Source organism: Poromitra crassiceps (assembly GCF_964638095.1).
Source record: "Poromitra crassiceps genome assembly, chromosome: 11".
NCBI lineage: Eukaryota > Metazoa > Chordata > Actinopteri > Beryciformes > Melamphaidae > Poromitra > Poromitra crassiceps.
In genome coordinates, this window is record NC_139643.1 from 4,384,952 (window position 1) to 4,410,464 (window position 25,513).

At 44.9% G+C, this 25,513-nt stretch overlaps 1 protein-coding gene across 1 annotated transcript in view; it reads left to right on the top strand.

Annotated features, from left to right (window-relative positions):
* Positions 1-25,513, top strand: part of LOC310785307 (integrator complex subunit 3-like) — an 84,296-nt gene that overhangs the window by 33,363 nt on the left and 25,420 nt on the right. The window contains 7 exon segments of the mRNA XM_083646329.1: positions 2,707-2,786; positions 4,465-4,556; positions 4,690-4,796; positions 9,874-9,993; positions 10,147-10,276; positions 13,974-14,028; positions 16,243-16,346. Of these exon segments, the coding sequence (XP_083502455.1) occupies positions 2,707-2,786; positions 4,465-4,556; positions 4,690-4,796; positions 9,874-9,993; positions 10,147-10,276; positions 13,974-14,028; positions 16,243-16,346 (688 nt within the window).

A 25,513-nucleotide genomic window follows, 5' to 3' on the forward strand; every position in this document is an offset into this window, starting at 1 on the left:
CCATGTTGACTTGTGATGTAAAATAGCACAACAACAACAAAATATATAGAAAAATAACAGAATATATCTAGTTTATTAATGACCCCAAAACACCATGACATGACAATATATTACAACTCCCCTGGCCATAGAATGAGCAAGATACATTGGAAATATGACTTTGACCCATCTAAAATCATGTAACTCATGACCGGTCTCTGACTTACTTCCAGTGTCCGCCTGTTGCTAATTCTCTTCTGTAAGGGCTCCCGTCCTCCGCGCAGCACAAGCCGGGGGGGTGGCTTAGCTGGTGTAGCGTGCATGAATGTAGGCTAAATAACAACAAATTGATATCCATTCTCCTGGGTCTCATTGCCCATGTAATGTTAGGTCATAGAGAGGCAACAGGATTTCCTAACCTCTTTAAAAGTTCCGTGTATGGATTTCATTTTAACGTTATACGTTATAGCCTACTTGGGCTATGGTATGGGCGGAGGGCAGATGTGCGGTCGCTATGACGACCAGCCGGGGCTGTAATGTAAATATGTGACATGAGTCACATGATTTTAGATGGGTCAAAGTCATATTTCCAATGTATCTTGCTCATTCTAGGGCCAGACGAGTTGTAATATATTGTCATGTCATGGTGTTTTGGGGTCATCAATAAACGAGATTGATTCTGTTATTTTTCTATAATTTTCTGGGGTTGTGCTATTTTACATTGAAGTCAACGGGGAAAGGCTTGTGCTTTCGCCCTAAAAGGGGGCGTGGCCTAATTGCCAATCTGATGTATACAGCAGCTCACAAAGACAGTTTGCATACAAAAGAGTTGACATCGCTAACACAGGTTACTGTTACCATGACAATCAGGCTGTTGTAGTTATGACCAGAGCAACAAATTCTTCTTTACGCTGGGGACTATTTTCTGTGCTACAGAACTACTTTCCAGCAGATGCGCTGCCCTGCAAAATGATCACTCGACAGCATTGTGTATAACATTGTGTGTATTACTAGTGACTGTCTTTACGCTGTGTGTTGACACAAATTGATGATAACGCTTACTATTATTACTTTGTATTCATAATAATTCAACTCAATCTCTCTCTCTGCATGTCTATCTCTCTCACCCCCTCTCTCTCTGTCTTTCTCTCTCACCCCCTCCCTCTCTGTCTTTCTCTCTCACCCCCTCTCTCTCTGTCTTTCTCTCTCACCCCCTCCCTCTCTGTCTTTCTCTCTCACCCCCTCTCTCTCTATCTTTCTCTCTCACCCCCTCTCTCTCTGTCTTTCTCTCTCACCCCCTCTCTCTCTGTCTTTCTCTCTCACCCCCTCCCTCTCTGTCTTTCTCTCTCACCCCCTCTCTCTCTGTCTTTCTCTCTCACCCCCTCCCTCTCCGTCTTTCTCTCTCACCCCCTCTCTCTCTGTCTTTCTCTCTCACCCCCTCCCTCTCTGTCTTTCTCTCTCACCCCCTCTCTCTCTGTCTTTCTCTCTCACCCCCTCTCTCTCTATCTTTCTCTCTCACCCCCTCCCTCTCTGTCTTTCTCTCTCACCCCCTCTCTCTCTGTCTTTCTCTCTCACCCCCTCCCTCTCTGTCTTTCTCTCTCACCCCCTCTCTCTCTGTCTTTCTCTCTCACCCCCTCTCTCTCTGTCTTTCTCTCTCACCCCCTCTCTCTCTGTCTTTCTCTCTCACCCCCTCTCTCTCTGTCTTTCTCTCTCACCCCCTCCCTCTCTGTCTTTCTCTCTCACCCCCTCTCTCTCTGTCTTTCTCTCTCACCCCCTCCCTCTCCGTCTTTCTCTCTCACCCCCTCTCTCTCTGTCTTTCTCTCTCACCCCCTCCCTCTCTGTCTTTCTCTCTCACCCCCTCTCTCTCTGTCTTTCTCTCTCACCCCCTCCCTCTCTGTCTTTCTCTCTCACCCCCTCTCTCTCTGTCTTTCTCTCTCACCCCCTCCCTCTCTGTCTTTCTCTCTCACCCCCTCTCTCTCTGTCTTTCTCTCTCACCCCCTCCCTCTCTGTCTTTCTCTCTCACCCCCTCTCTCTCTGTCTTTCTCTCTCACCCCCTCTCTCTCTATCTTTCTCTCTCACCCCCTCCCTCTCTGTCTTTCTCTCTCACCCCCTCTCTCTCTGTCTTTCTCTCTCACCCCCTCCCTCTCTGTCTTTCTCTCTCACCCCCTCTCTCTCTGTCTTTCTCTCTCACCCCCTCTCTCTCTGTCTTTCTCTCTCACCCCCTCCCTCTCTGTCTTTCTCTCTCACCCCCTCTCTCTCTGTCTTTCTCTCTCACCCCCTCTCTCTCTATCTTTCTCTCTCACCCCCTCCCTCTCTGTCTTTCTCTCTCACCCCCTCTCTCTCTGTCTTTCTCTCTCACCCCCTCCCTCTCTGTCTTTCTCTCTCACCCCCTCTCTCTCTGTCTTTCTCTCTCACCCCCTCTCTCTCTGTCTTTCTCTCTCACCCCCTCTCTCTCTGTCTTTCTCTCTCACCCCCTCTCTCTCTATCTTTCTCTCTCACCCCCTCCCTCTCTGTCTTTCTCTCTCACCCCCTCTCTCTCTGTCTTTCTCTCTCACCCCCTCCCTCTCTGTCTTTCTCTCTCACCCCCTCTCTCTCTGTCTTTCTCTCTCACCCCCTCTCTCTCTGTCTTTCTCTCTCACCCCCTCTCTCTCTGTCTTTCTCTCTCACCCCCTCACTCTGTGTCTGTGTGTCTCTCTCTCTCTCTCTGTGTCTGTCTCTCTCTCTCAGAGCCAGCCATCCTGGTGATGCATCACTCCATGAAGCCTCATCCTGCCATCACCGCCACACTGCTGGACTTCATGTGCAGGGTAACACACACACACACACACACACACACACACACACACACACACACACACACACACAGTACAATCAGATTTTTATGGGAGATCCATATAGTGTTTATCTTTTTCTTTTCTTTTTTTCATGGAAAAAGCTCTGCCTGGAGCGCTTTTTGTGAGGAGAAATAAAAAGCGGATCATGATAACAGTCACCTGACGTTAGCTTCGCAGCTAACCAGCTAGCAGCTAGCAGCTGGTTAGCTAGCAGCTGCTAGCTCACTAAGCAGCTGGTTAGCTAGCGGACAACACAGTGTTGTGCAACAAGCAAAGATATTTACAATACATGTCCGGTATCTATACTGCCTTTATGCTGCAGTGCTTTTGGCTGCCTTTTGTGCGCCTTGCAGCCACTTCCTGTTGCTTTGAATGAGGATGCTGTATGGGCACAGCCTTAAAGGGATACGCCAACTTTTCAGGAGTTTCGCTCTTTTGCCATAGATTCAGATTCATTTATTAAGGACTGCACAACAAAGTCGGCAGAATTTGCTTTCGGTACAGCATATTATATTATAGCACAATAGCTACTGTGTCAGCAGAAAAAAAACATGGACAGTACAGATATGAAAACAATACACAGACAGTACAGGTATCATATAAAGACAAATACAGGACATTCAACATGAACAGAAATTACTGATGGGGTATTGCTTCAGGAGTGGGTGGAGTTCAGTGACCTGATGGCAGTGGGGAAAAAGCTGTTTTTGAACCGGGTTGTTTTGGTGGAAATGGATCTATAGCGCCGGCCAGAGGGCAACAGTTGAACAGGTGGTTAGCTGGGTGAGATGAGTCAGAAACTATCTTTTGTGCTCTTGTGATTGTGCGTTTATGGTAGAGTGAGTCTAGTGATGGGAGTGGGGTGCCTATGATTTTTGAAGCTTTTTTGATTATGCGTTGTAGTTTGTTTCATGAATGGCTGTCCAGATTGCCGTACCAGACTGTTATGGAAGAGGTGAGGATGCTTTTGAGCATGGCTGTGTAGAACTGGAGGAGCAGATTGCATTTGACTTTGAATTTTTTGAGCTGCCGGAGGTGGAATAGTCTTTGATGATGTGGGTGCCCAGGAATTTGTATGTGTCTGTGGTAGTTATGGGTTGTCCGGAGATGTAGATGTCCATATATGTTCATAGATGTTCATAGATGTTAGATGTGTGTTTGGTGATTTTGAACAGCTGTACCGTTTGCCTCCATTCTATGGCGATGCTAACTCACTTGGCGACTGCACCTCACTGCACAGAGAGTAACGGTAAAGACATTGTGTATCTTGGTTATGAATGGGGGATATGGCAGAGAGAGGAGTGAAACTCCAGAAAAGTTGGTGTATCCCTTTAAACCCAATGTACAAGAGATGCGTTACAGCTCTGTGTGGATCCAGTAAAGACTCTCGCCCCAGTTCATAGATGGGTGATACATGCAGTGCGGGAAAAATACGCACCTGTTCTATTTGTGTTGGATCCCGCATGCTTCTGACAGATTATAATGCACGTGGGTCTGTTCAGACAGCTGCACGGAGCCGTAACTCAGCCGGTGGACGTAGGCCTTTAGTCCTGCTTTCATGATGCTGGAATGATCTTTTGTTCTTCCCTCCTTTCTTCTGTTTCTTCTTTTGTCCTTCATTCCTACTTTGCTTCCTTCCTCTCTTCCTCAGATCATCCCTCACTTCTTTCCTCCTTTGGAGTCTCAGGTGCGTCAAGGCGTCTTCAACTCCCTCAACTTCATCATGGAGAAGAGAGTGCTGGCGTAAGACACACACACATGCACACACACACTGTTCCACACACAAAAATACTTTTTGGACTCTGAAAGACAAGAGTGATGCATTTATTTACCTCTCTCTCTCTCTCTCTCTCTCTCTCTCTCTCTCTCTCTCTAGTCATCTGGCTCCGTTGTTTGATAATCCTAAATTGGACAGAGAGCTTCGCTCCATGCTGAGAGAGAGATTCCCCGAGTTCTGCAGCTCGCCCTCCCCGCCCACTGAAGGTACACACAGACACATTCCCCCCTCCCCCCCAATATTTTATTTTGTCATTTTCAGAACATCAACAAACAAACAAATAGAAACAAACTCAGAAACGGGAAAAGAAAAGGGAAAAAAACACATACAAAACAAACAAAAAACATATATACATCGACACTCCAATATCACAACCTGGTGCCACCAGCCACACAAGGTGCCTACGTGCCCGGCTGCCCGCAAAAGTCGCTAATCTCGTCATGGTAGGCCAGAAACAGGTCCCAAATAGTTAAGTGATTTGGTCCTCAGGAACCTAATGCTGCCTACACACTAGAGGATTTTCAAATCTTAACCGATTTTAAAAACATGAGAGACCACAGACATAAGGACAATTTCATCAGATTTTAACATTCAAATCGCCTGAACGCACACACTAGACGATTCGGCCAGACTGCAAGACCACACACCAGCCGTTTGAAGTACCGACTCACAGCGATTCCAGCAACTAGACTGTTAGGCTGTTTATATCCCACAAAACCGCAATTTTTTCCCACAGACAACAGCAGATGGCTCTCAAAACATGCACAGAGCGGCGGGTCCACTTCAAGCAGGCGGACACCCTCGCAAAATGAGCTAAAACAACGTCCTGTCTGAGAGCTCATATACAGCATATCCACTCCCTTGAAGCAAACAAACCGCTCCGCTCGGCACATGTTTGGAGAGCCATCCGCCGCTGTCCACCCTGTTTTAAGCTGTGAGGATGCTGGGGAGAGAGGAGCTACATGGCACTGCTGTTGCCACAACTCGTTTGTTGTGAGCGCTGCATTAACATCCGGGTATGACGCGTCGACGCGTCTCGGTCTGCGCTCTCATTGGCTATTGCGGGTTCCGTCGGGAGACAGCCATCGTAAATATCAAACATGTTTGATATGCCCGATTTGAGATCGGGCAGGCTCCGATTCAATCGGGAGCATTGCAATAATCTTATTGACACCACACACTTGACAATTATTTGGACAAATAATCGGTTGAGACAAGCCTCGAATCGGGCCACGCCCCCCCGAGGGGAATCGGGCATTAAATCGGGCCTTTTATCCTCTAGTGTGTGGGAAGCATTAGTCTCTCCATCCGTATAACTGAGATCATGTCCGCCAACCACTGCTGTAAAGAGGGTGGAGAGGGGGACTTCCATTCCTGCAGAATGAGTTTCTTGGCGAGAATTGTCCCGTGTGTCTAGGGGTGTCACGGTACACAAAAGTCACGGTTCGGTACGTACCTCGGTTTTGGGGTCACGGTTCGGTACAAATACGGCACGGTACGAAAACGGGGGAAAAAAGCAACAAATCCCAAATTCTGTTTTTTTCCCTTTGAATATGTCTGAATTCTGCTTTTTACGCTATTTTTACCATCAGAAATAGTGTCTAATATGTGGGAATGAATAAATGTCCACTATTTAATAAGATCTAGGCAATCCACACAAAAAGGTTTTACTCTAGAGCAGTGATTTTCAAAGTGTGGGGTGCGCCTCCCTCTCAGATGTCTGTATTCCAGCTGTTTGACAGGGCAAAGGCATTTCCCCCCACTTTAAATCTTTATTGTACACAAGTTTGTAAACAGAGCGCATGTGTGGAGTAGCCTAATACTCCCACCAACCCCTCCCCCTGTTGTATTTGTTTTATGTAGCATTTGCGTTTGATGTAAGCACTAATTTGGAATCCTATCTAAAAGCGGCCACTAGGCGGCAGTGTTTCTTTAGTCAACGTCAAAATACCTACATGTTCAGAAGAAGAATAAAACGGCAGAAGAAGAAAAACTTCTAAACCCTGTTGAAAGATACCCCCACTGTCTGACAGACAACGGGGTGGGTTTCACTTTCCCAGTAAGTACGGGAAAGAACCCTGTCAGCGCCTTAACGTTATTGGATGTGAGTTTTGTTTAGCATAATATGATTACGTTCGGTCATCTAATGGATTATTGGAACATGACAAGGAGTCATCGCCTCTTCCTCACCGCAGCTTGCCTGTCTGCATCCGCAGATGTCTGCTTGACCGCATCACTCATCCCACGCGATGTATGTTGCTTGTTTACAAGTTAACAGCTTTGTCAGTGTTATGTAACGTTTAGCCGCAACGCGCAACTATAAAGGACTTTGTCGCGGCTACGTAACGTTACATTGGCAAGCTTACCTCGTTGGCTTGATGTTGACAGAATTTGCAAAACAGCTTATCGCCACAAAACGTCCCATTCTGTGAACGCGGATTTCTATGGCCCTTGTGTTGTTTTGGTGTGTCTTCTGTGGCGTTTAATTCAATTCAATTCAATGCCGTTCAAACAGCGTTTAGGTGCTTCTGGATTTGACGTATTCGTCGTGTCGTTTCATGTACCGTGAAACGAAGTACCGTGAGGGTCGTACCGTAAACTCACGGGACGAATACATGTACAGTGACACCCCTACGTGTGTCAGAGATTGTTGCACAGCTATAGGGAAGTCGAGAGAGGACTCCGAGCAGCCGAAGATGGCGAGTTCTGCCTCCGGCTGAAGGGTTATTTTGTAGGCCTTAGAGCAGTGCTGACCAATTTGGGGTTTGTTTTGGCCCGCCACGGCCCCTCCCGATTTTTTATCCAGAATGCAACTCGGGCAAGTTATCAGATATCTGCACTGATTGCAAAGGGTGGACGAGCTTTTTCATGTGGTGACTTTGTGAAACAGTGTCTGAATGTGGCTGCGGATATACTGTGTTCACTCCTGAGATTGCATCCCTGCAAATTGTCATGGCAAATTGTTTACAAAAGATGGACAATAAAGCTGATTTTCAAAGTACCTTGAGGATTTTTCAAGTTGTGAATTAAGTCAAATTTCTCTCTTGATTACAAAGGTGGAAAATACAACTGTTTTTAACTGGGTGTTTACTGATTAAATGTTTAAGCTCCCCACAAATGCAGATGTTTTTTTAAATATATATAACCAATTGCAAATTATTACAATTACCAAACAGATAAAAAGTAGATTATTATATTGAAATGTTATTTTAGATTTAGAATGTTAATTTTCTATAAAACACAATACATTTTAATGTAATTCCACAACGTTTATTTTTGGCCCTCGGCCCTCCACCCAGATTGAGTTTTGGCCCTTCATGGGAAAGAATTTGGGCACCCCTGCCTTAGAGTACCAGTCAAATATCTTTCGAATCCGGTCAGTGAAGGGCAGAACCAGAAGGCATGAGACAGAGTGCCCTCTGACACCTGGCACCTGTCACACAGTGGTGAGACAGACGGGTAAATCTTATGCAATTTATGCTTAGAATAGTGAAGACGGTGACTGACTTTAAATTGGATCAGTTGGTGTCTACTATTAACACATTGAGTACCACAGCGCTTCAGTAAAATTGTCTGGAGCCTGTGCCAGATTCACTTCCATTCAGTTGAAAACAGCTATAGAATTTTTTCTATTAGGGCTATATGGACAGGGCTGGACTCTAATGAAACATTGGACACTCCTGCTTCTTTCAAAGAAGAAATTTTGTTTCTAGACAGTTCCATTATGAAATGACAGCCTCTGAAAGAAGAGCACTTTCAAGGGTTTTCTGCTGTCTTTTTTTACTTTTCAAGATAAAGTCACTTTTATGAATACTTTTTGCACTCTAATTTCAAGCACATTCACTGACTCTGGCTAATATTTTCTGATGTAGTGACATGGTGTAGTTCTGTGCAGCCTGCGTGCCCCACCTCCCTCTCCACCCCTGAGCTGCGGGCTCCTCCCCACACGCACACAGTCTATTTTCGCGGCCTCCGTTTTTGCCCCGGGCGGATCCCAGCGCAACAAGGAAATGGCAAACAAGACTGCAGGAAGAGGTTTGGCCGTTCGGCTTCGGGTGTTGCCTTTCTGGCAGGTAATCGTGTGGAGGAACTATATGCAGACGGATGGACAGAGGCAGAAGAGCTCAGTTGTGGGCGCGGATCGCAGCCAACTGTCAGCTGCAGACAGAGCAATCTATATGGCTCTGGCTGCAGCATGCATCGGTTTCCCCTTTGATCACGGCTTTCTCCGCTTTCTCCTGCACAAAGTAAAGGATCTGAGGTGGGTGGCGCAGCTCCCATGTAGATTTTTAAGGTGGCGCCGTGTGATCCCTTGAAGGGATTCATGCTCACTGGCTGGGTACGACCTTAAACAGCAGAATTATGGAATAATATGAATTATGATTTTAGGACGTCCACAGACGTCCTTGGCACTTCTCGTTACTTTTTTTTAGGACGTCCACAGACGTCCTTGGCACTCAATGTGTTAACTGAGCTGAGCTGTATCACAGACAGACTCCTGTCCCATATAATGTCAGCTAACTCAATACCAAGTTCCCCCTGCCATGCTTCTCTAATCCTCTCAGTAGAGGCCATGATGCAGTTATCAAACAGACATACAAATCTAGAAATGAGATGCTTGGAGTGAGGAGGGCTCAGCAATACATATAAAAAAGCATGTTCATTTGGGAGCTCTTCAAAGGTCAGAATCCTGGATCGCACATACTTTCTGATTTGCAGGAATCTGAGCCAGTTCGTGCCAGGCAACTCAAACTTCCTCTTCAGTAGATCAAGTGATGCAAAATGACCATCTATGTATACGTATTTGATGGAAACTACTAAACAAGGCCCTTCTCACTCCAGCACACACACACACACACACACACACACACACATACACACACACACACACGTTTAAATTTAAATGATTTATTTATGTCCACATGGATACAAAGTACAAAGGACATAAACACTAATAATGCAGTCAGATGTTGGGAGTCAGTCAGTTACATGAGTGACTAATTGGCGAGCACATTAATGCACACACAAAAGATAACACCACACAGGATGATGACAAGACAAATACAGTTATACTGTAATACAAGATAATGGTCAGTATCCTGCTGTAATAATAGCAGATATTGAACAATACCTTGCTAACTGCTAGGCCCTTCTCACCAGCCACCTGAAGGCCTCTCACAACCAGCTTATGCACGTGTGTGTGTGTGTGTGTGTGTGTGTGTGTGTGTGTGTGTGTGTGTGTGTGTGTGTGTGTGTGTGTGTGTGTGTGTGTGTGTTCCGCAGTCAAAATGGAGGAGTCTACTGCTTTGGAGATGGACAACCATGTTCTAGACAAGGAAGAGGGTTGCTATGACAGCACAGAGGCCGCCTTCAGCGACGACGAAGAGGAAGTCAACAACAAAGGTGAGGAAATGCCCAGTCCAACCAGTTTGATCTGAAGCTAAAGCCATAATAAAACGCCATAATAACAGTTGCAGTATTGAGATTTTCCAGTTCAGTAGAAACGGTTTGTGTTAATTATTGGTCTGACTTTGTGTTCGACCAATCACTGTGCAGGAAAGAAGCGTGAGTTCAGGTTCCACCCAATCAAAGAGGCCATTATAGAGGAGCCTGCTGACATCACGCCCTTCCTGGACCAACTGGACGACACCATGAAGGAGAAGGTGCTGCAGCTGCAGAAGGCCAGGTGGGTCACACTGTCCTCCACCAGCTCCTCAGCTGGTGCCACACTATGTTTGGATTCGAGCTCTAAAAATGAAAGTTTTTCCCAATATAATAATTGTGTTTAGCACCTGGAGGCAGTTCTCATGCAGAACACCCAACACAATGTTTAAAGGGTGTCAATTCAAAACAAATCCCAAGCGACCTAAAAAGTTCTGAATTTCGGTCCACAAGCTTCCTCTTCCTCATTACAGAATCTGCATAGTGACGATTGTTCAATATTAAATCGGTTAAGTTGTTTTTTGGTAGCGCTAATTTTGTAAAATAACTTCAATTGAAAGATTCTGGAATAGGAATCAATTGTTGTTTTATAAATTGATCTGAAAAATTGTTTCCAAGGTATCAAAGTATTATATTCATCTTCCCAATAGGAACCGACTGTATGTTGGAACACAGTGACCTCTGCTCTGTTAAATGAAATGATAACTTATTTATCTTTACATGTACCTTTTTCACCAAGGCAGTTCCAGGGCCAGTTCTTTGAGTTGGTTCCAGAGTGGCACCAACTCATTGCTGGACTAACTTTTCAGACGAAGGACCACTATGTACCAAACCAAATGTCCCAAGGACCACTTATACAAATACATTATACAGATACAAATGTTTTTTCCCCATGAAATAAAATTGGCAGATTTAACCAGGCAATAGCATCAGAAAGGTTAAATAACACCATAAGGCTACTGGTTCAAAACAGACAGACCCAAGGGCCCAAGCCTACTCCTCAGGACTTAAAGGGATACGCCAACATTTTTGGAGATTTGCCTATTTGCCATATTGCTGATAGCAAAAGTAGAATGCAGACCTGCCACCCTGCACGCATGTTGGCATCAAAGTAACTGGTACAATGTGTCATTGAAAACTACGCAAAAAGGCGTTGACACTTGTGAATGCAATTGTGTGTGTGTGTGCAGTATGAGTATTATGTGTTGTGAATCTACTTTTCACGTGGTCACTACTACTAGACGCCCCCCACACACACACACACACACACAGAGCACTGTTTCACTCGTCTCTTCTCTCTCTAAAAAACTTGCGACTGTCTATCTGTTCTTCACAATAAAAATCCTCTGGTTAGTTTGTCAATGAAAGCCTGCCTGCCTCAGCATGTTTCAACACGCTCCACACCAGTGAAGGTGATCAACATGAAATAGCAGATATCAAATATCAGCAGTGTTGATATCGGAGCATGTGTGATTCAGCACACATGCTTGTTTTGAAGGGAAGAAGGCAGAAAGGGGTTGTGAAGTGAGACCCACCCACCCCCGACATACTACAGTCGGACTACAATACTACAGTTGGACTACAATACTACAGTCGGACTACAATACTACAGTTGGACTACAATACTACAGTCGGACTACAATACTACAGTCAGACTACAATACTACAGTTGGACTACAATACTACAGTCGGACTACAATACTACAGTCGGACTACAATACTACAGTCGGACTACAACACGTCTCGACAGATTGTATCTGAATGTGGCCTTATTGCTGTTCATGTAAAAGTGATGTATATAAAGTTTACAAGATTAAACTCTCCCTTCCTTCATGCTTTCTTTTCCTCCTCTCCTCTCTGTGTCTCCTCTCCTGGTCTCCTATCCTCTCTCCTCTCCTGTTCTCCTCTCTGTGTCTCCTCTCCTGGTCTCCTATCCTCTCTCCTCTCCTGTTCTCCTCTCTGTGTCTCCTCTCCTGGTCTCCTCTCTCCTCTCCTGTTCTTCTCTCTGTGTCTCCTCTCCTGGTCTCCTATCCTCTCTCCTCTCCTGTTCTGCTCTCTGTGTCTCCTCTCCTGGTCTCCTCTCTCCTCTCCTGTTCTTCTCTCTGTGTCTCCTCTCCTGGTCTCCTCTCTCCTCTCCTGTTCTTCTCTCTGTGTCTCCTCTCCTGGTCTCCTATCCTCTCTCCTCTCCTGTTCTGCTCTCTGTGTCTCCTCTCTGTATCTCCTCTCCTTGTCTCCTCTCCTGTTCTTCTCTCTGTGTCTCCTCTCCATATCTCCTCTCCTTGTCTCCTCTCTCCTCTCCTGTTCTGCTCTCTGTGTCTCCTCTCCATATCTCCTCTCCTTGTCTCCTCTCTCCTCTCCTGTTCTTCTCTCCGTGTCTCCTCTCCTGGTCTCCTCCGTATCTCCTCTCCTTGTCTCCTCTCTCCTCTCCTGGTCTCCTCTCCCTGTCTCCTCTTCTGGTCTCCTATCCTCTCCTCTCCTGTTCTGCTCTCTGTGTCTCCTCTCCTGGTCTCCTCTCCGTATCTCCTCTCCTTGTCTCCTCTCTCCTCTCCTGGTCTCCTCTCCCTGTCTCCTCTTCTGGTCTCCTATCCTCTCCTCTCCTGTTCTGCTCTCTGTGTCTCCTCTCCTGGTCTCCTCTCCGTATCTCCTCTCCTTGTCTCCTCTCTCCTCTCCTGGTCTCCTCTCCCTGTCTCCTCTCCTGGTCTCCTATCCTCTCTCCTCTCCTGTTCTGTTCTCTGTGTCTCCTCTCTGTATCTCCTCTCCTTGTCTCCTCTCTCCTCTCCTGGTCTCCTCTCCCTGTCTCCTCTTCTGGTCTCCTATCCTCTCCTCTCCTGTTCTGCTCTCCTTGTCTCCTCTCCGTATCTCCCCTCCTTGTCTCCTCTCTTCTCTCCTGGTCTCCTCTCCCTGTCTCCTCTCCTGGTCTCCTATCCTCTCTCCTCTCCTGTTCTGTTCTCTGTGTCTCCTCTCTGTATCTCATCTCCTTGTCTCTGGTCTCCTCTCCCTGTCTCCTCTCCTGGTCTCCTATCCTCTCTCCTCTCCTGTTCTGCTCTCTGTGTCTCCTCTCTGTATCTCCTCTCCTTGTCTCCTCTCTCCTCTCCTGTTCTTCTCTCTGTGTCTCCTCTCCTGGTCTCCTCCGTATCTCCTCTCCTGTTCTGCTCTCTGTGTCTCCTCTCCATATCTCCTCTCCTTGTCTCCTCTCTCCTCTCCTGTTCTGCTCTCTGTGTCTCCTCTCCATATCTCCTCTCCTTGTCTCCTCTCTCCTCTCCTGTTCTTCTCTCCGTGTCTCCTCTCCTGGTCTCCTCCGTATCTCCTCTCCTTGTCTCCTCTCTCCTCTCCTGGTCTCCTCTCCCTGTCTCCTCTTCTGGTCTCCTATCCTCTCCTCTCCTGTTCTGCTCTCTGTGTCTCCTCTCCTGGTCTCCTCTCCGTATCTCCTCTCCTTGTCTCCTCTCTCCTCTCCTGGTCTCCTCTCCCTGTCTCCTCTTCTGGTCTCCTATCCTCTCCTCTCCTGTTCTGCTCTCTGTGTCTCCTCTCCTGGTCTCCTCTCCGTATCTCCTCTCCTTGTCTCCTCTCTCCTCTCCTGGTCTCCTCTCCCTGTCTCCTCTTCTGGTCTCCTATCCTCTCCTCTCCTGTTCTGCTCTCCTTGTCTCCTCTCCGTATCTCCTCTCCTTGTCTCCTCTCTTCTCTCCTGGTCTCCTCTCCCTGTCTCCTCTCCTGGTCTCCTATCCTCTCTCCTCTCCTGTTCTGTTCTCTGTGTCTCCTCTCTGTATCTCCTCTCCTTGTCTCCTCTCTCCTCTCCTGGTCTCCTCTCCCTGTCTCCTCTCCTGGTCTCCTATCCTCTCTCCTCTCCTGTTCTGCTCTCTGTGTCTCCTCTCTGTATCTCCTCTCCTTGTCTCCTCTCTCCTCTCCTTGTCTCCTCTCCGTATCTCCTCCCCTTGTGTCCTCAGTGATACAGAGAATCAGTGTGAGGTGATGCAGGAGATCGTGGATCTGATCCTGGAGGTGAGTTGAAGTTTATATTATTTATCTGTCGTCAGGCTTGCGAGCCGCTGCTTCTACCTGCCCTGCCACAGCAGTGGATTGTGGGTACATGTTAGCCTGAGTTTGCTCTGCAGAGAATCATCATTCGATCAAACAGTTCGTTAGCATTACTTCTGCGCCCAGGACGATGGTGATTGGTTTAAATAATGTTTGTCCCCTATTCACCTTATGTAGCCACGCCCATTTGACCCGGTTGTGTGGTTGTGTCACGATTTCCGGCAAAAAAAAAAACGCCGGCTGCTCCAATATCATCTAACTCTGAATTAACTCATAATTTAGCCAATTGTATGTAACATACGGCAAACGGCAATGTCTAAGAATGCAACACCATGTAACTGGCTCGTTAATTCTCGCGTTCAAGGGAATTTCGTGAACGTCTGCGGGTCTTATAAGACGTAAGTGGCTCGCGCTGCGCTCGGAGGAGACTGAAAACCATCTGAAGCTTTCTATGTTGGAGTCCAGGTATGTTTTGTACGAGGACGTCTCTCAGTGTGTTGCTGTTAACTGCCCATTTCGTTGTTTTCTTTTTGTTGATCTCATCTCTTTCCTCTTCGAATTGATTTGTATCACTCAGTAGGGGTGGGACAAAATATCGATACTCACGGTATCGCGATATTTCCACTTGCGATACGTTATCGATTAGGGCTGTGCCGATTCACCTATCTCCCGATTCGATACTATCACGATACTTGGGTGCCGATTCGATATATATTGCGATTCTTAAGTATTGCGATTCTACGATTATTGCGATTCGATATTACGATTTATTGCGATTTTTGTTTCTTTTTTTCTTTTCTTTTTTCAGTTTGTTTGCTTTTTACACTAGATTAGAACATGGGAAATGTTGAATCATACACTAGAGACTGTATATTATATATCATGAGTAGGGCTGGGCGATATAGTTAAAAACAGGGGCGGACTGGGATCATAATTCAGGCCGGGCATTAGATACCAAGCAGGCCAGGCCGATATGGGCCGACGTTTGAAGCCCAAAGATGCACCCACTTTAACCCTGAAGTGTAATTATTACTTCAGACTAACTAATAAAGTAATAAAACCACTAGTAAACCAGTAGGCGGCGCCTGGCCTGCTGTTCAGTGAGTGGCCTGACTGCGGGCACCCAAAAAAAAAAAAAAATTTTTTTTTTTTTTTTTGCTTTTGCGATTATCGATTCTGGAATAAAAGATCGATTCAAAAAATCGTGACATTAAAAATCGCGATACTTAGGTGAATCGATTTTTTCTCCCACCCCTATTATCGATACACTGGCACCAAGTATCGATATGTTTATTATTATTTTATTTTTTATTTTTTTATTTTTTTTAATAAACAGGCTAAAATATTATGCTGTGTGTGGTAGTTGAAACATAGTTTCAAGTTGACGTTTATTTATGTTTGTAGTTGAAACAAAAACATAAATACTGTAGGCTACATGAATGGAAATGTTTGCTCATTAATATCTACTTTTAGAAATTATATAGGTAGGTAGGTTATATAGGTTTTCTTATTTTAATAATAATAATAAAAAGACTTAATGTGTAACTTTTCCTCCGTGGTATCGAAAATGTTATGAGTGAGTGAGTGAACTCTGAGAGAGTTCATGTCAATTCTGCTAATAAATACATAATACCTGCTTCTTGCCTTTTAGGGGTATTTTTTTCTCTTCAGTTACACAGGTATCGTGATGTATCCTCTTCCAATATATCGATTATCGCAGAATCGCTGTATCGTGATAATATCGTTATCGAGGGCCAAGTATCGTGACCATATCGTATCGTGAGCTACTCAGCGATTCCCACCCCTATCACTCAGACCGCAGCTGAGGTCTGAGTTATTTTGTATTTCGCTCCGTGACCACCGGAAGTGTTAAACACAACCTGGAAGAATTTGGCCCACTGCCGCGTATAAACATAAGGTGAATAGACCGTTTCAACTTGATAACATTCTAAATTGGCCCCAGCCTTACTTCCCTTTGCTGTATTTGCTAATACAATAACTGACAGGAAATGAACTTGAACAAATGAAATGAACAAACTTCCCTAGCAACAGATTTCCGGTGAAACGGTCTGTGATAATGTGTTCATCCAGACCTTTCTCCAGCGCTGGCACCGAGTGTGGAGATAGGTCTGGCTATGAGAGACTAACTGGGTTCTCCTGTGTTCCTGTGTGTTCCAGGAGGACTTTGACCCGGAGCAGATGTCCACTCTAGCTTCCTGTCTGGCTGAGCTGTTTAAAGGACACTTCAGAGGAGACGTCCTGCCTGACGAGATCACCGAGGAGTACGTCCGTCTGTCTGTCTGTCTGTCTGTCTGTGTGTGTGTGTGTGTGTGTGTCTGTCTGTGTGTGCGTGCGTGCATGTTAGTATGTTTTCACACCTACGCCTTTAGGGCCCTAACAAGCTGCATGCAAAGAGCAACGCAGGGACGTGTCTCGCATCCTTGCGTAGCAAAATGTGCAGAGCAAGAATGTGTGATGCAATATCACACGTGTCAGGCAGAGACACTGAATGAATATCACTGCTACAGTAGGAACCAACAATGAAGAAGTCGCTTCCTGTGTAAAACAATGGCAATGGCAGCAGATAAGCAGGTATTCTGCGAGTGCTGCACAATTTGAGGGAAAGGTGCGATTTGCGATTATTGTGGACAATATTGCGATTTGCTAAGGATGTGCCGGTATGAGTTTTTGACGGTATGATAACCATGGACAAAAATACCACTGTTTCACGTATAAAATGTAAAATACATGAAATATTAACACGTTCACTGCCGTGGACGAGATATCTCGTCAAGCAGAAACCAACGGTTGACTGCCGTGGACGAGATATCTCATCAAAAAAAAAAAAATTGACGGTGGGACGTCGATCAAACCCTTTTACATCTCCTATAAAAATATGGGAGGTATTGAATGTGTATAATCTATTTTACCGACCCACTAAGTGGCGACAGTGCTCTCCAGACTAGACGAAGCCAAGCAAAAACAGCAGCGTGAGGAAGCCATTCTCATGAAAATGGATTGGCGAAAACGCTTTCGCTTTCGCGCAGGGAGCTGGCGGTGGGGGATTGCAAATTTGCATAATAGATTACGGGTGAAACACACTTTGAAACACCGGCAGAAAGCCCAGAATCGCACGCAGCTTCATTCCAGCTGAGCTCACAACCGAAAAACGAGCCCCATCCAGACTCACCCAAAGAGCGGCCGCCAGCAGCCAGGCAGCACAGACAGGCAGGAGAGACTCGCTTGTGACAAACGCTGCAAAGCCACCAGAGACACACCCACGGAGGGAGGAGTTTGGAGGAGAGGGGGGTGAGGTGCTGTTATGGAGGAAATTACTGTTCAAAGAACTATTGTTTAGATGTCTGATGTCTCACTGATGCCAAAAATAAATAGTTAAAGTGACTGTTCTATCGAATTTCACAAAAATGCATTTTTCTCAGCTTTTCTTCTCAGACGCTGAAACCATGCTGTATTCAACTGCTAATGCCTACATAACTACTAACTCTACAAACTAACTCTTTTAGGCAGAGAAAGCACACATTCTATTAGTTCTTTTGAGATATTTTGTGTTCACAAATTCCTAGCAGAAAATAATCCTCGGCTCTTGAAAGATGAGCCAGAATCCTCAAAAAAAACCTTGGCAGAAGCTACCTACAGTAAAAAAAAAACTGTTGGCAGTGAATGTGTTAACACATAAAATATATTAAAACTAAATAAATAAAACAATTTGAAATAAAATGATCTTTCAAAAAAATAAAACATTTTAAGAACAGAATCCAGGATAAATGTTTATATAATCAAATCTTTACAAATGATATACGAGGGATCAGCCGAGCAGCATTTTGGTAAACAAACCGCGTCACTGGGTGGCAACGGCAATGGAACCCTATGGAGCCCAAGTGGCGCGAGGCGTACGTGTCTGACTCTAGCCAGTTAACTCTGTTTACATTTTAAAAACTGCGACAGTTCACACAACTTTAACACAACATGCATATATTATACATCAAACTCTTGAGCTAATTATGCTCTCCGAATGTCAAAATATAAGCGATGTGATGTATAGTTTTTGAGATATTAACGTTTGTTTGACACAACTCATACTATTAACTGCCGCGGGGTTCCGCATTTCTAGGTGTCAAGTGACGTCATGCTGATCCCTCGTATAGCCATGTAGTCTACTCTTCACAACATCCTGTGATATCAGTCTATGTTTGAGACATTTGCTTGTCCCAAACATGGAAAAAAGAAACACCAGAAAAATAGAAATTGCAGCACTGTGTTACAGCACATAGTAAGCTGGCTCAGACTGCAAAGTTAGTTACTCTGTCCAGGAATACAATGATACACCCCGTTTATTTCTTTTGTAGTGACAGATGGCCTTAAACGCCACACTCACGTGACTTTTTTTTTTTTGAGAGGCGAGGTAACGTGCATCTGCAGACTTTATCGAGGGACCATGAAGGCCTCATGTGACAGGCTAGTTGAAGCCTGGAGATGCTGCTGCAGGCAGCTGCGACAGTGTTTTCTCTGCTATCAACCTTGTTAATCTCTCTATATTCTTCATCACAGCAGGTCATTACCCACTGTGCACTTAATCCTGCACTAGTTCTGCATAAGCACCTGCATCTCTCTCCTTATTTTACTGACTTTCTCACTAATCACACGGCTGTTTACATGCTTTTCTGAACGGCTAGTTATTAGCTTAGTTAGCTGTAAGTGATCATGGATGTTGTCTCTCTCCCTCTTGGTAAGATGTTATATGTTTGTGAACCTTGCTGCGCATAACATTACTTATTTGCGGGAGTGCATGGGAGAAGTCTCCCGCTAGTGTTGATGTCGTGTGATGGCAGAGAAACGTGTGTTTGTTTATTTGCTGCGTCACATGTAACGTTAGTTAGATGGAGGCACACACACACACACACTTTTTTTTTAAATAATCGCACCCTTTTGCGGTTATGTAATTGCACGTGCTGACATCGCTATTGCGACTAGATTCTGCTAGACTTTCTTTCAGACGGCCAATGCGGCCGCTAACATTCCAGAATTCCGGCCATATAGAATAGCAAGAAGCCAGTCTGCAGGACCATCTGTGAACCAGCCAGAGGGACTGACTTTACAATCACAAGAGGCACTGCTCCAATATCACAGTGAACAACCAAGAGTGCTAATCCAATGGTCCCACAGATTTCAGGATGCCTACTACTTACTGGCCACTTAAAGAAAATCTATAAAAAAAAAAAAATTGTTTCCTAAATAAACGTTTTGAATCTATTGAATTTATTTCTCTATAGCAGGGATACTCAACTTGCTTTGCCCGGGGGCCACTTTTGTGAAATGATAGAAGGCCAGGGGCCAGTTAATAAACAATCAATATACATTTTTCTGTAGCGGTTTTTGGGGTGTCAGCCGGAGTTTAGTCTGACAATGTTGTGCAAACCGGATAGTTAGTTAGGTTAAGTACATACATAAGTGCCTGGGTAGCGAGCAGACGGCGGTATTTGACAATTTAGCAGCTAAATCATAGATTATTGAAAGATATTCCATATTCCAGACTGAAATGCTATAACCGAAGTGGAGTATTGGCCAGAATGACATGAACATTTGGACACTTATTCAGCGGGTATCTTGCATGTTGCGTTCAGGTGCACTGTAATTTTTTTTTTTTTTCTTCAATTCCATCGCGGGCCACACAGGGGGCGCCCCACCCACCAGTTGAGTATCACTGCTCTATAGTCTATTCTTTATAGCCTCTATAGTCAATCTTTATTCCAGTGTTATCAATGAGAACCCAACTTTGCAGCAAGAATATTTAATTGGTCGGCATTCAACAGGCATGCATGTCATTCGTGGTAACGAGGCTTTCGTTATTGACAGACAACATGCACGCTCCATCTATCTGCACAGACAACATGCACGCTCCATCTATCTGATTTAACACAGACAACTAGTGCTGCAACAACTAATCGATGAAATCGATTAAAATCGATTATTAAATTCGTTGGCAACGAATTTGATTATCGATTCGTTGCCTCGCGATTAGTTGGACTGCAGAGCCATCTGTTTTGTTGATAAAAACAACAGCTGACCGCAGCTGCTGCGGCGCAGTGCTGGCTACGTCACTCCCAGGCCCCGCTGTCGCGGAGCCGACTACGTCACTCGCCTTGCGCACGCGCAGTAAACGACAAACAAGTTGAAACATGGCCGAGAACGAGAAAGCAGCTCGACCCAAAACTTAACAAGTTTGGGAGCACTTCATATTAACTCGAACTAAAAAGTCTGCATGCATGCATGCATGGCATCAGGCGCGGCTCCAGTATTGGGCCTGGCGGGCCTAGGCCCACCCACTTTTTCCCCAGGCCCAATCAGATTTTTTTTTTTTTTTTTTTTTTTTTTTTTTTTTTTTTAATATATATATATGTTTTTTTAATTAATTAATTTTTAAAACGAACATTTGAATACAAAATAAACACACAAAAACGTTTCCTGACTCTTTCTAACAATAAAAGAAAAATAAAACTGTTATATTAGACTTCAAGTACTGACGGGAGTTAAATTTGGCGCTTCAGTTGTTGTTGTAATGTACAGTGTAGCTAAAAAAGGTAAAAAAAAGCCCTCAAATCATTAATTTAAATGAGATATTCCTCTAAATATCGCTAAAAATGTAAAAAAAAAAGACCTCAAAATTTGGCGGGTGCCGCCAAGATGGGCCCAGCCTACATTTGTTGAGCCCACCCAAAACTGAAATCCTGGAGCCGCCCCCATGGAAGCACAACGGCCCTGCGTGAACACCTTAAACGCAAACATGTTGGATCATTGGATGATGCCGGTGAAGGGAGCTCAGGAGCCTTAGCCTTAGCTTAGCGTTATACTACTACAAACTCGATATGCATGTAAACTAATGTTACATTATTAGACCCATGTGTATTGTTGTTTGAAGTGGAAATGTTCGTCTCACAGCAGATAGTTTGTTTTGTTTATCTAACGTTAACAGCCGATGCGCCCGCACCCAGGTCGACAACGTTAACGTTATAGCCGACCGGCTCGTTAACGTTACGTTAGCTTGCTAACGTTAGTGGTAGAGCAGACGTGGTGTGTAAACTCAGATAGTTTGTTTCGTTTATCTAACGTTAACAGCTGATGCGCCCGCACCCAGGTCGACAAGCATGGTGTGTTAAGCCGACCGGCTAGTAACGTTACGTTAGCTTGCTAACGTTAGTGGTAGAGCAGACTTGGTATGTAAAAGAGGGGTTGTTGTCCCTTGTTCATTGGTGTGTGTGTGTGTGTGTGTGTGCGCATCTTAATGTAAGGAGTGAGCTAGGACAAATTGCATTTGAGGCTTCTGTTATATAAAGGCCTTCTTTACATAAGCAATTATCAACTAAATCATTTACAAGTTATTATTGTTAAGACAGCTCAGGTCCGTTAAAGCACTTTATGTAAGAAGATATCTTTTGCACTTACACCATACATTTGTATGTATTTTGTATTCGTTCATGCCCTGTCAAAGCTATTTGATGTAGCAAAGCCCGGTGAGTTTTTGTTTAACAAACAAAAAGTTGTTTTTCAATAAACGGATGGAAACAATATCAGTGCATTTTTTAATCCGATTAATCGAACAAATAATCGACAGATTAATCGATTATCAAAATAATCGTTAGTTGCAGCCCTACAGACAACATGCACGCTCCATCTATCTGATTTAACACAGACAACATGCACGCTCCATCTATCTGATTTAACACAGACAACATGCACGCTCCATCTATCTGATTTAACACAGACAACATGCACGCTCCATCTATCTGCATTTGTTCACACTTATTATGAGGCAATATCTCCACATTGCCTTGATGAAAAAACATGCAACTAAAACGTAATAACTGTCAGGACAGTGGAGAGGTGTGCGTGTGTAACAGGTGTGATCTTGTCACTGCGTTGCGTTTAAAGCACCACAGACCACGATTCCCAGCTGAGTTGGTTTTATTCACCAAAATCATCTTATGACATCACTGATGATGTCATAGGCACTGATGATGTCATCAGTGATGTCATAGGCATTGTGACATCAGTGACAGTGATGTCATTCATGAGCTGCGGGCGAGGGTTTCGCCCCCAAAGGGGCCGCCAATACCCTAGTAATCTATAAAAGGGAGCAAGTTGGCAATGTTCTCTGTTAACACATTCACTGCCAACAGTTTATCCAATACAGTAGGTAGCTTCTGCCAAGGGTTTTTTTGAGGATTCTGGCTCATCTTTCAAGAGCAGAGGATTATTTTCTGCTAGGACTTTGTGAACACAAAATATCTCAAAAGAACTAATAGAATGTGTGCTTTCTCTGTCTAAAAGAGTTAGTTTTTATCATGTTCTGTTATGTAGGCATTAGCAGTTGAATACAGCATGGTTTCAGCGTCTGAGAAGGAAAGCTGAGATAAATGCATTTTTGTGAAATTCGATAGAACAGGCAGAACAGTCACTTTAACCATTTATTTTTGGCATCAGTGAGACATCAGACATCTAAACAATAGTTCTGAACAGTAATTTCCTCCAATATAACAGCACCCCCACCCCCCTCTCCTGCAAACTCCTCCCTCCGTGGGTGTGTCTCTGGTGGCTCTGCAGCGTGTGTCACAGGCGAGTCTCTGCTGCCTGTCTGTGCTGCCTGGCGGCCGCTTGTCGGGCGAGTCTGGATCGGGCTCGCTCGTTTCTGGGGTTTCGGTTGTGAGCTGGGATGAAGCTGCGTGCGATTCTGGGCTTTCTGCTGCGTGTTTCAAAGTGTGTTGCACCCAGAGTCTATTTTTGGAATCCCCCACCGTTGTGCGCCAGCTCCCAGCGCGAAAGCGTTTTCGCCAAACCATTCTCATGAGAATGGTTTCCTCACGCTTTTTCCTGCTGTTTTTGCTCGGCTTTCTCTAGTCTGGAGAGCACTGTCGCCACTTAGTGGGTCGGTGGAATGGGTTGTACACATTCGGTGGCTCCCATATTTTTATAGGAGATGTAGGGGGCTTTGATCCACGTCCCACCGTCCAAAAAAAAAAAAAAAAAAATTGACGAGTTAACTCGTCGACGGCAGTCAACCGTTGGTTTCTGTTTGACGAGTTAACTCGTCCACGGCAGTGAACGTGTTAAAATAAATTGTCCCGGAAGTGATGTCATAGGCATTGTGACATCATCATCAGTGATGTCATAAGAGGCATTGTGACACAATCAGTGATCTCATAAGAGCCATTGTGAGGTCATCGGTGATGTCATAAATTATCTTATGACATCATCAGTGATGTCATCAGATTTAGAGCAAGTGGGCAATGGTAAGATGCCCTCTTCTTGTGGTGAGAGAGGAGGGCATCTGCTCAGACTAGGATAGAGAATCCCCCCCGTAGAGAATTCTTCAGAAGTCAAGACGTTGGTGGTGGACTGGGGAGGTGGGTGGGGCGAAACGCAGCTTCAGAGGATGGGATACGATCAGCCCAGGTACAGCGACCATTGAGGTGAAGGATCAAGGAAAGAGGATGATGACACGACGTGAAACGACACGACAAATACGTCAAATCCAGAAGCACCTAAACGCTGTTTGAACGCCATTGAATTGAATTAAACGCCACAGAAGAAGCGGCTAAACGTTACATAACACTGACAAAGCTGTTAACTTGTAAACAAGCAACTTACATCGCGTGAGATGACAAGCAAGATGCGGTGAGGAAGAGGGGATGACTCCTTGTCATGTTCCAATAATCCATTAGATGACCGAACGTACCGTAAATTCCGGACTATAAGGCGCACCGGTCTATAAGCCGCACCTTCAAAGTTGACTATTTTTTTCTTATATAAGCCGCACCGGTCTATAAGCCGCGGGTGTTTTGATGTTTAATTACCATATGTAAGGCTTCGTGCACAGAGGGGATTGTCGGGAAAGAGATGGCTGTTTGGGGAAGCTCCCATTTATTAACATTTCAACAAAACAACATAACACAACACCACCTGTGTTTTTTTTTACAGTGCACACAGTGTCCGCGGTGTGGTGAAAAGAGGGCAAGAGAGGAAATTAAAACAGAAGTGGATTTATAGTTAGAAAGAGTGCTAAAGAAGAGAGAATTCCGTTTTTTATTTTTTTATTTTAGTTACTCACAGTACTATTGACCAGTCCAACTCAAAAGATATTCGGCAGTTTCACTTTGAGCTCTTGTTCCGCCGCTGTCCATCAATGGTTATGACGAGTCTCGCTGGGTACAGTACGCCAAAGCGATATCCATTGACTCGATGATGCTGTTGTATGTTGCGCGTTTCTGTTGCACCAACGCGGAGAGGTCCTGCCGGACGAAAAAGCGCGTACCCTCCCAGGTGAGGGGCTTCTTCCCCGCAGCCTGGAGGATGAGTTGACGGTCGGGCCAGCGGAGTAGGCAGATGAAGATGGCCCTCGGTGGCAGGCCGGGGTCTGGACGTGGCCGAGGCGCCCGGTGTGCCCTGTCCACCTCTGGTGGTTTCTCGCCTTCCTTCAGGTCCAGGATGTAACACAGGATTTTGCCACGAAAGCGTCCATGTCACCAATCTCAGCTCCCTCTTTTACATTGATCAGGCGAATGTTATTTCTTTTACTCCTGCTGATTAAGTCATCAACCTGCGTGTGCAGGGTTTCGATTTTGCATTTTATCCATTTTCGGACTCACTGTGTTGTTTTTGTCCTCCAGTGCGCTGATGCGCTTTTCCGCATTATAAACTCTGTTCACGGTTGCCTTAGTTTCTTTAGTGAGTGAGTGGATGGACTTCTGCACGTTTTCAAACTTGTTTTCAAGCTGCTCAAAACCTCTGAGCGATGTCGGACTTAATCGATAGTGTTTCACGGAGTAAAAGTTTAGCCCAAGCCGTGTATCTCCAGCCTCCAGCAGGTGAGTCATTTCCTCATTCATGGCGTGATTGCTTCGTCTTTTTCTTTCTGCTTACCTGTGTTGTGTTATGTTATGTTATGTTATGTTGTTAAAAGAGGGCAAGAGAGGAAATTAAAACAGAAGTGGATTTATAGTTAGAAAGAGTGCTAAAAAAGAGAGATTTTTTTTTTTTTTTGGAAAAAATCCATAGATAAGCCGCACCGTTATATAAGCCGCAGGGGCCAAAAAAGGCCAAAAAACGGGAAAAAAGCTGCGGCTTATAGTCCGGAATTTACGGTAATCATTATGGTAAACAAAAGGCTAGTAGGCTAACAGGCTAGCTAACAGGCTAGTAACAGGCTTGCTGTCAATCTTAACGTCGTTCTTCTTCTGCCGTTTTATTCTTCTTCTACTGAACATGTAGGTATTTTGACGTTGACTAAAGAAATACTGCCGCCTAGTGGCCGCTTTTAGATAGGATTCCAAATTAGTGCTTAAATCAAACACATCAATAGCAAATGCTACATAAAACAAATACAACAGGGGGAGGGGTTGGTGGGAGTATTAGGCTACTCCACACATGCGCTCTG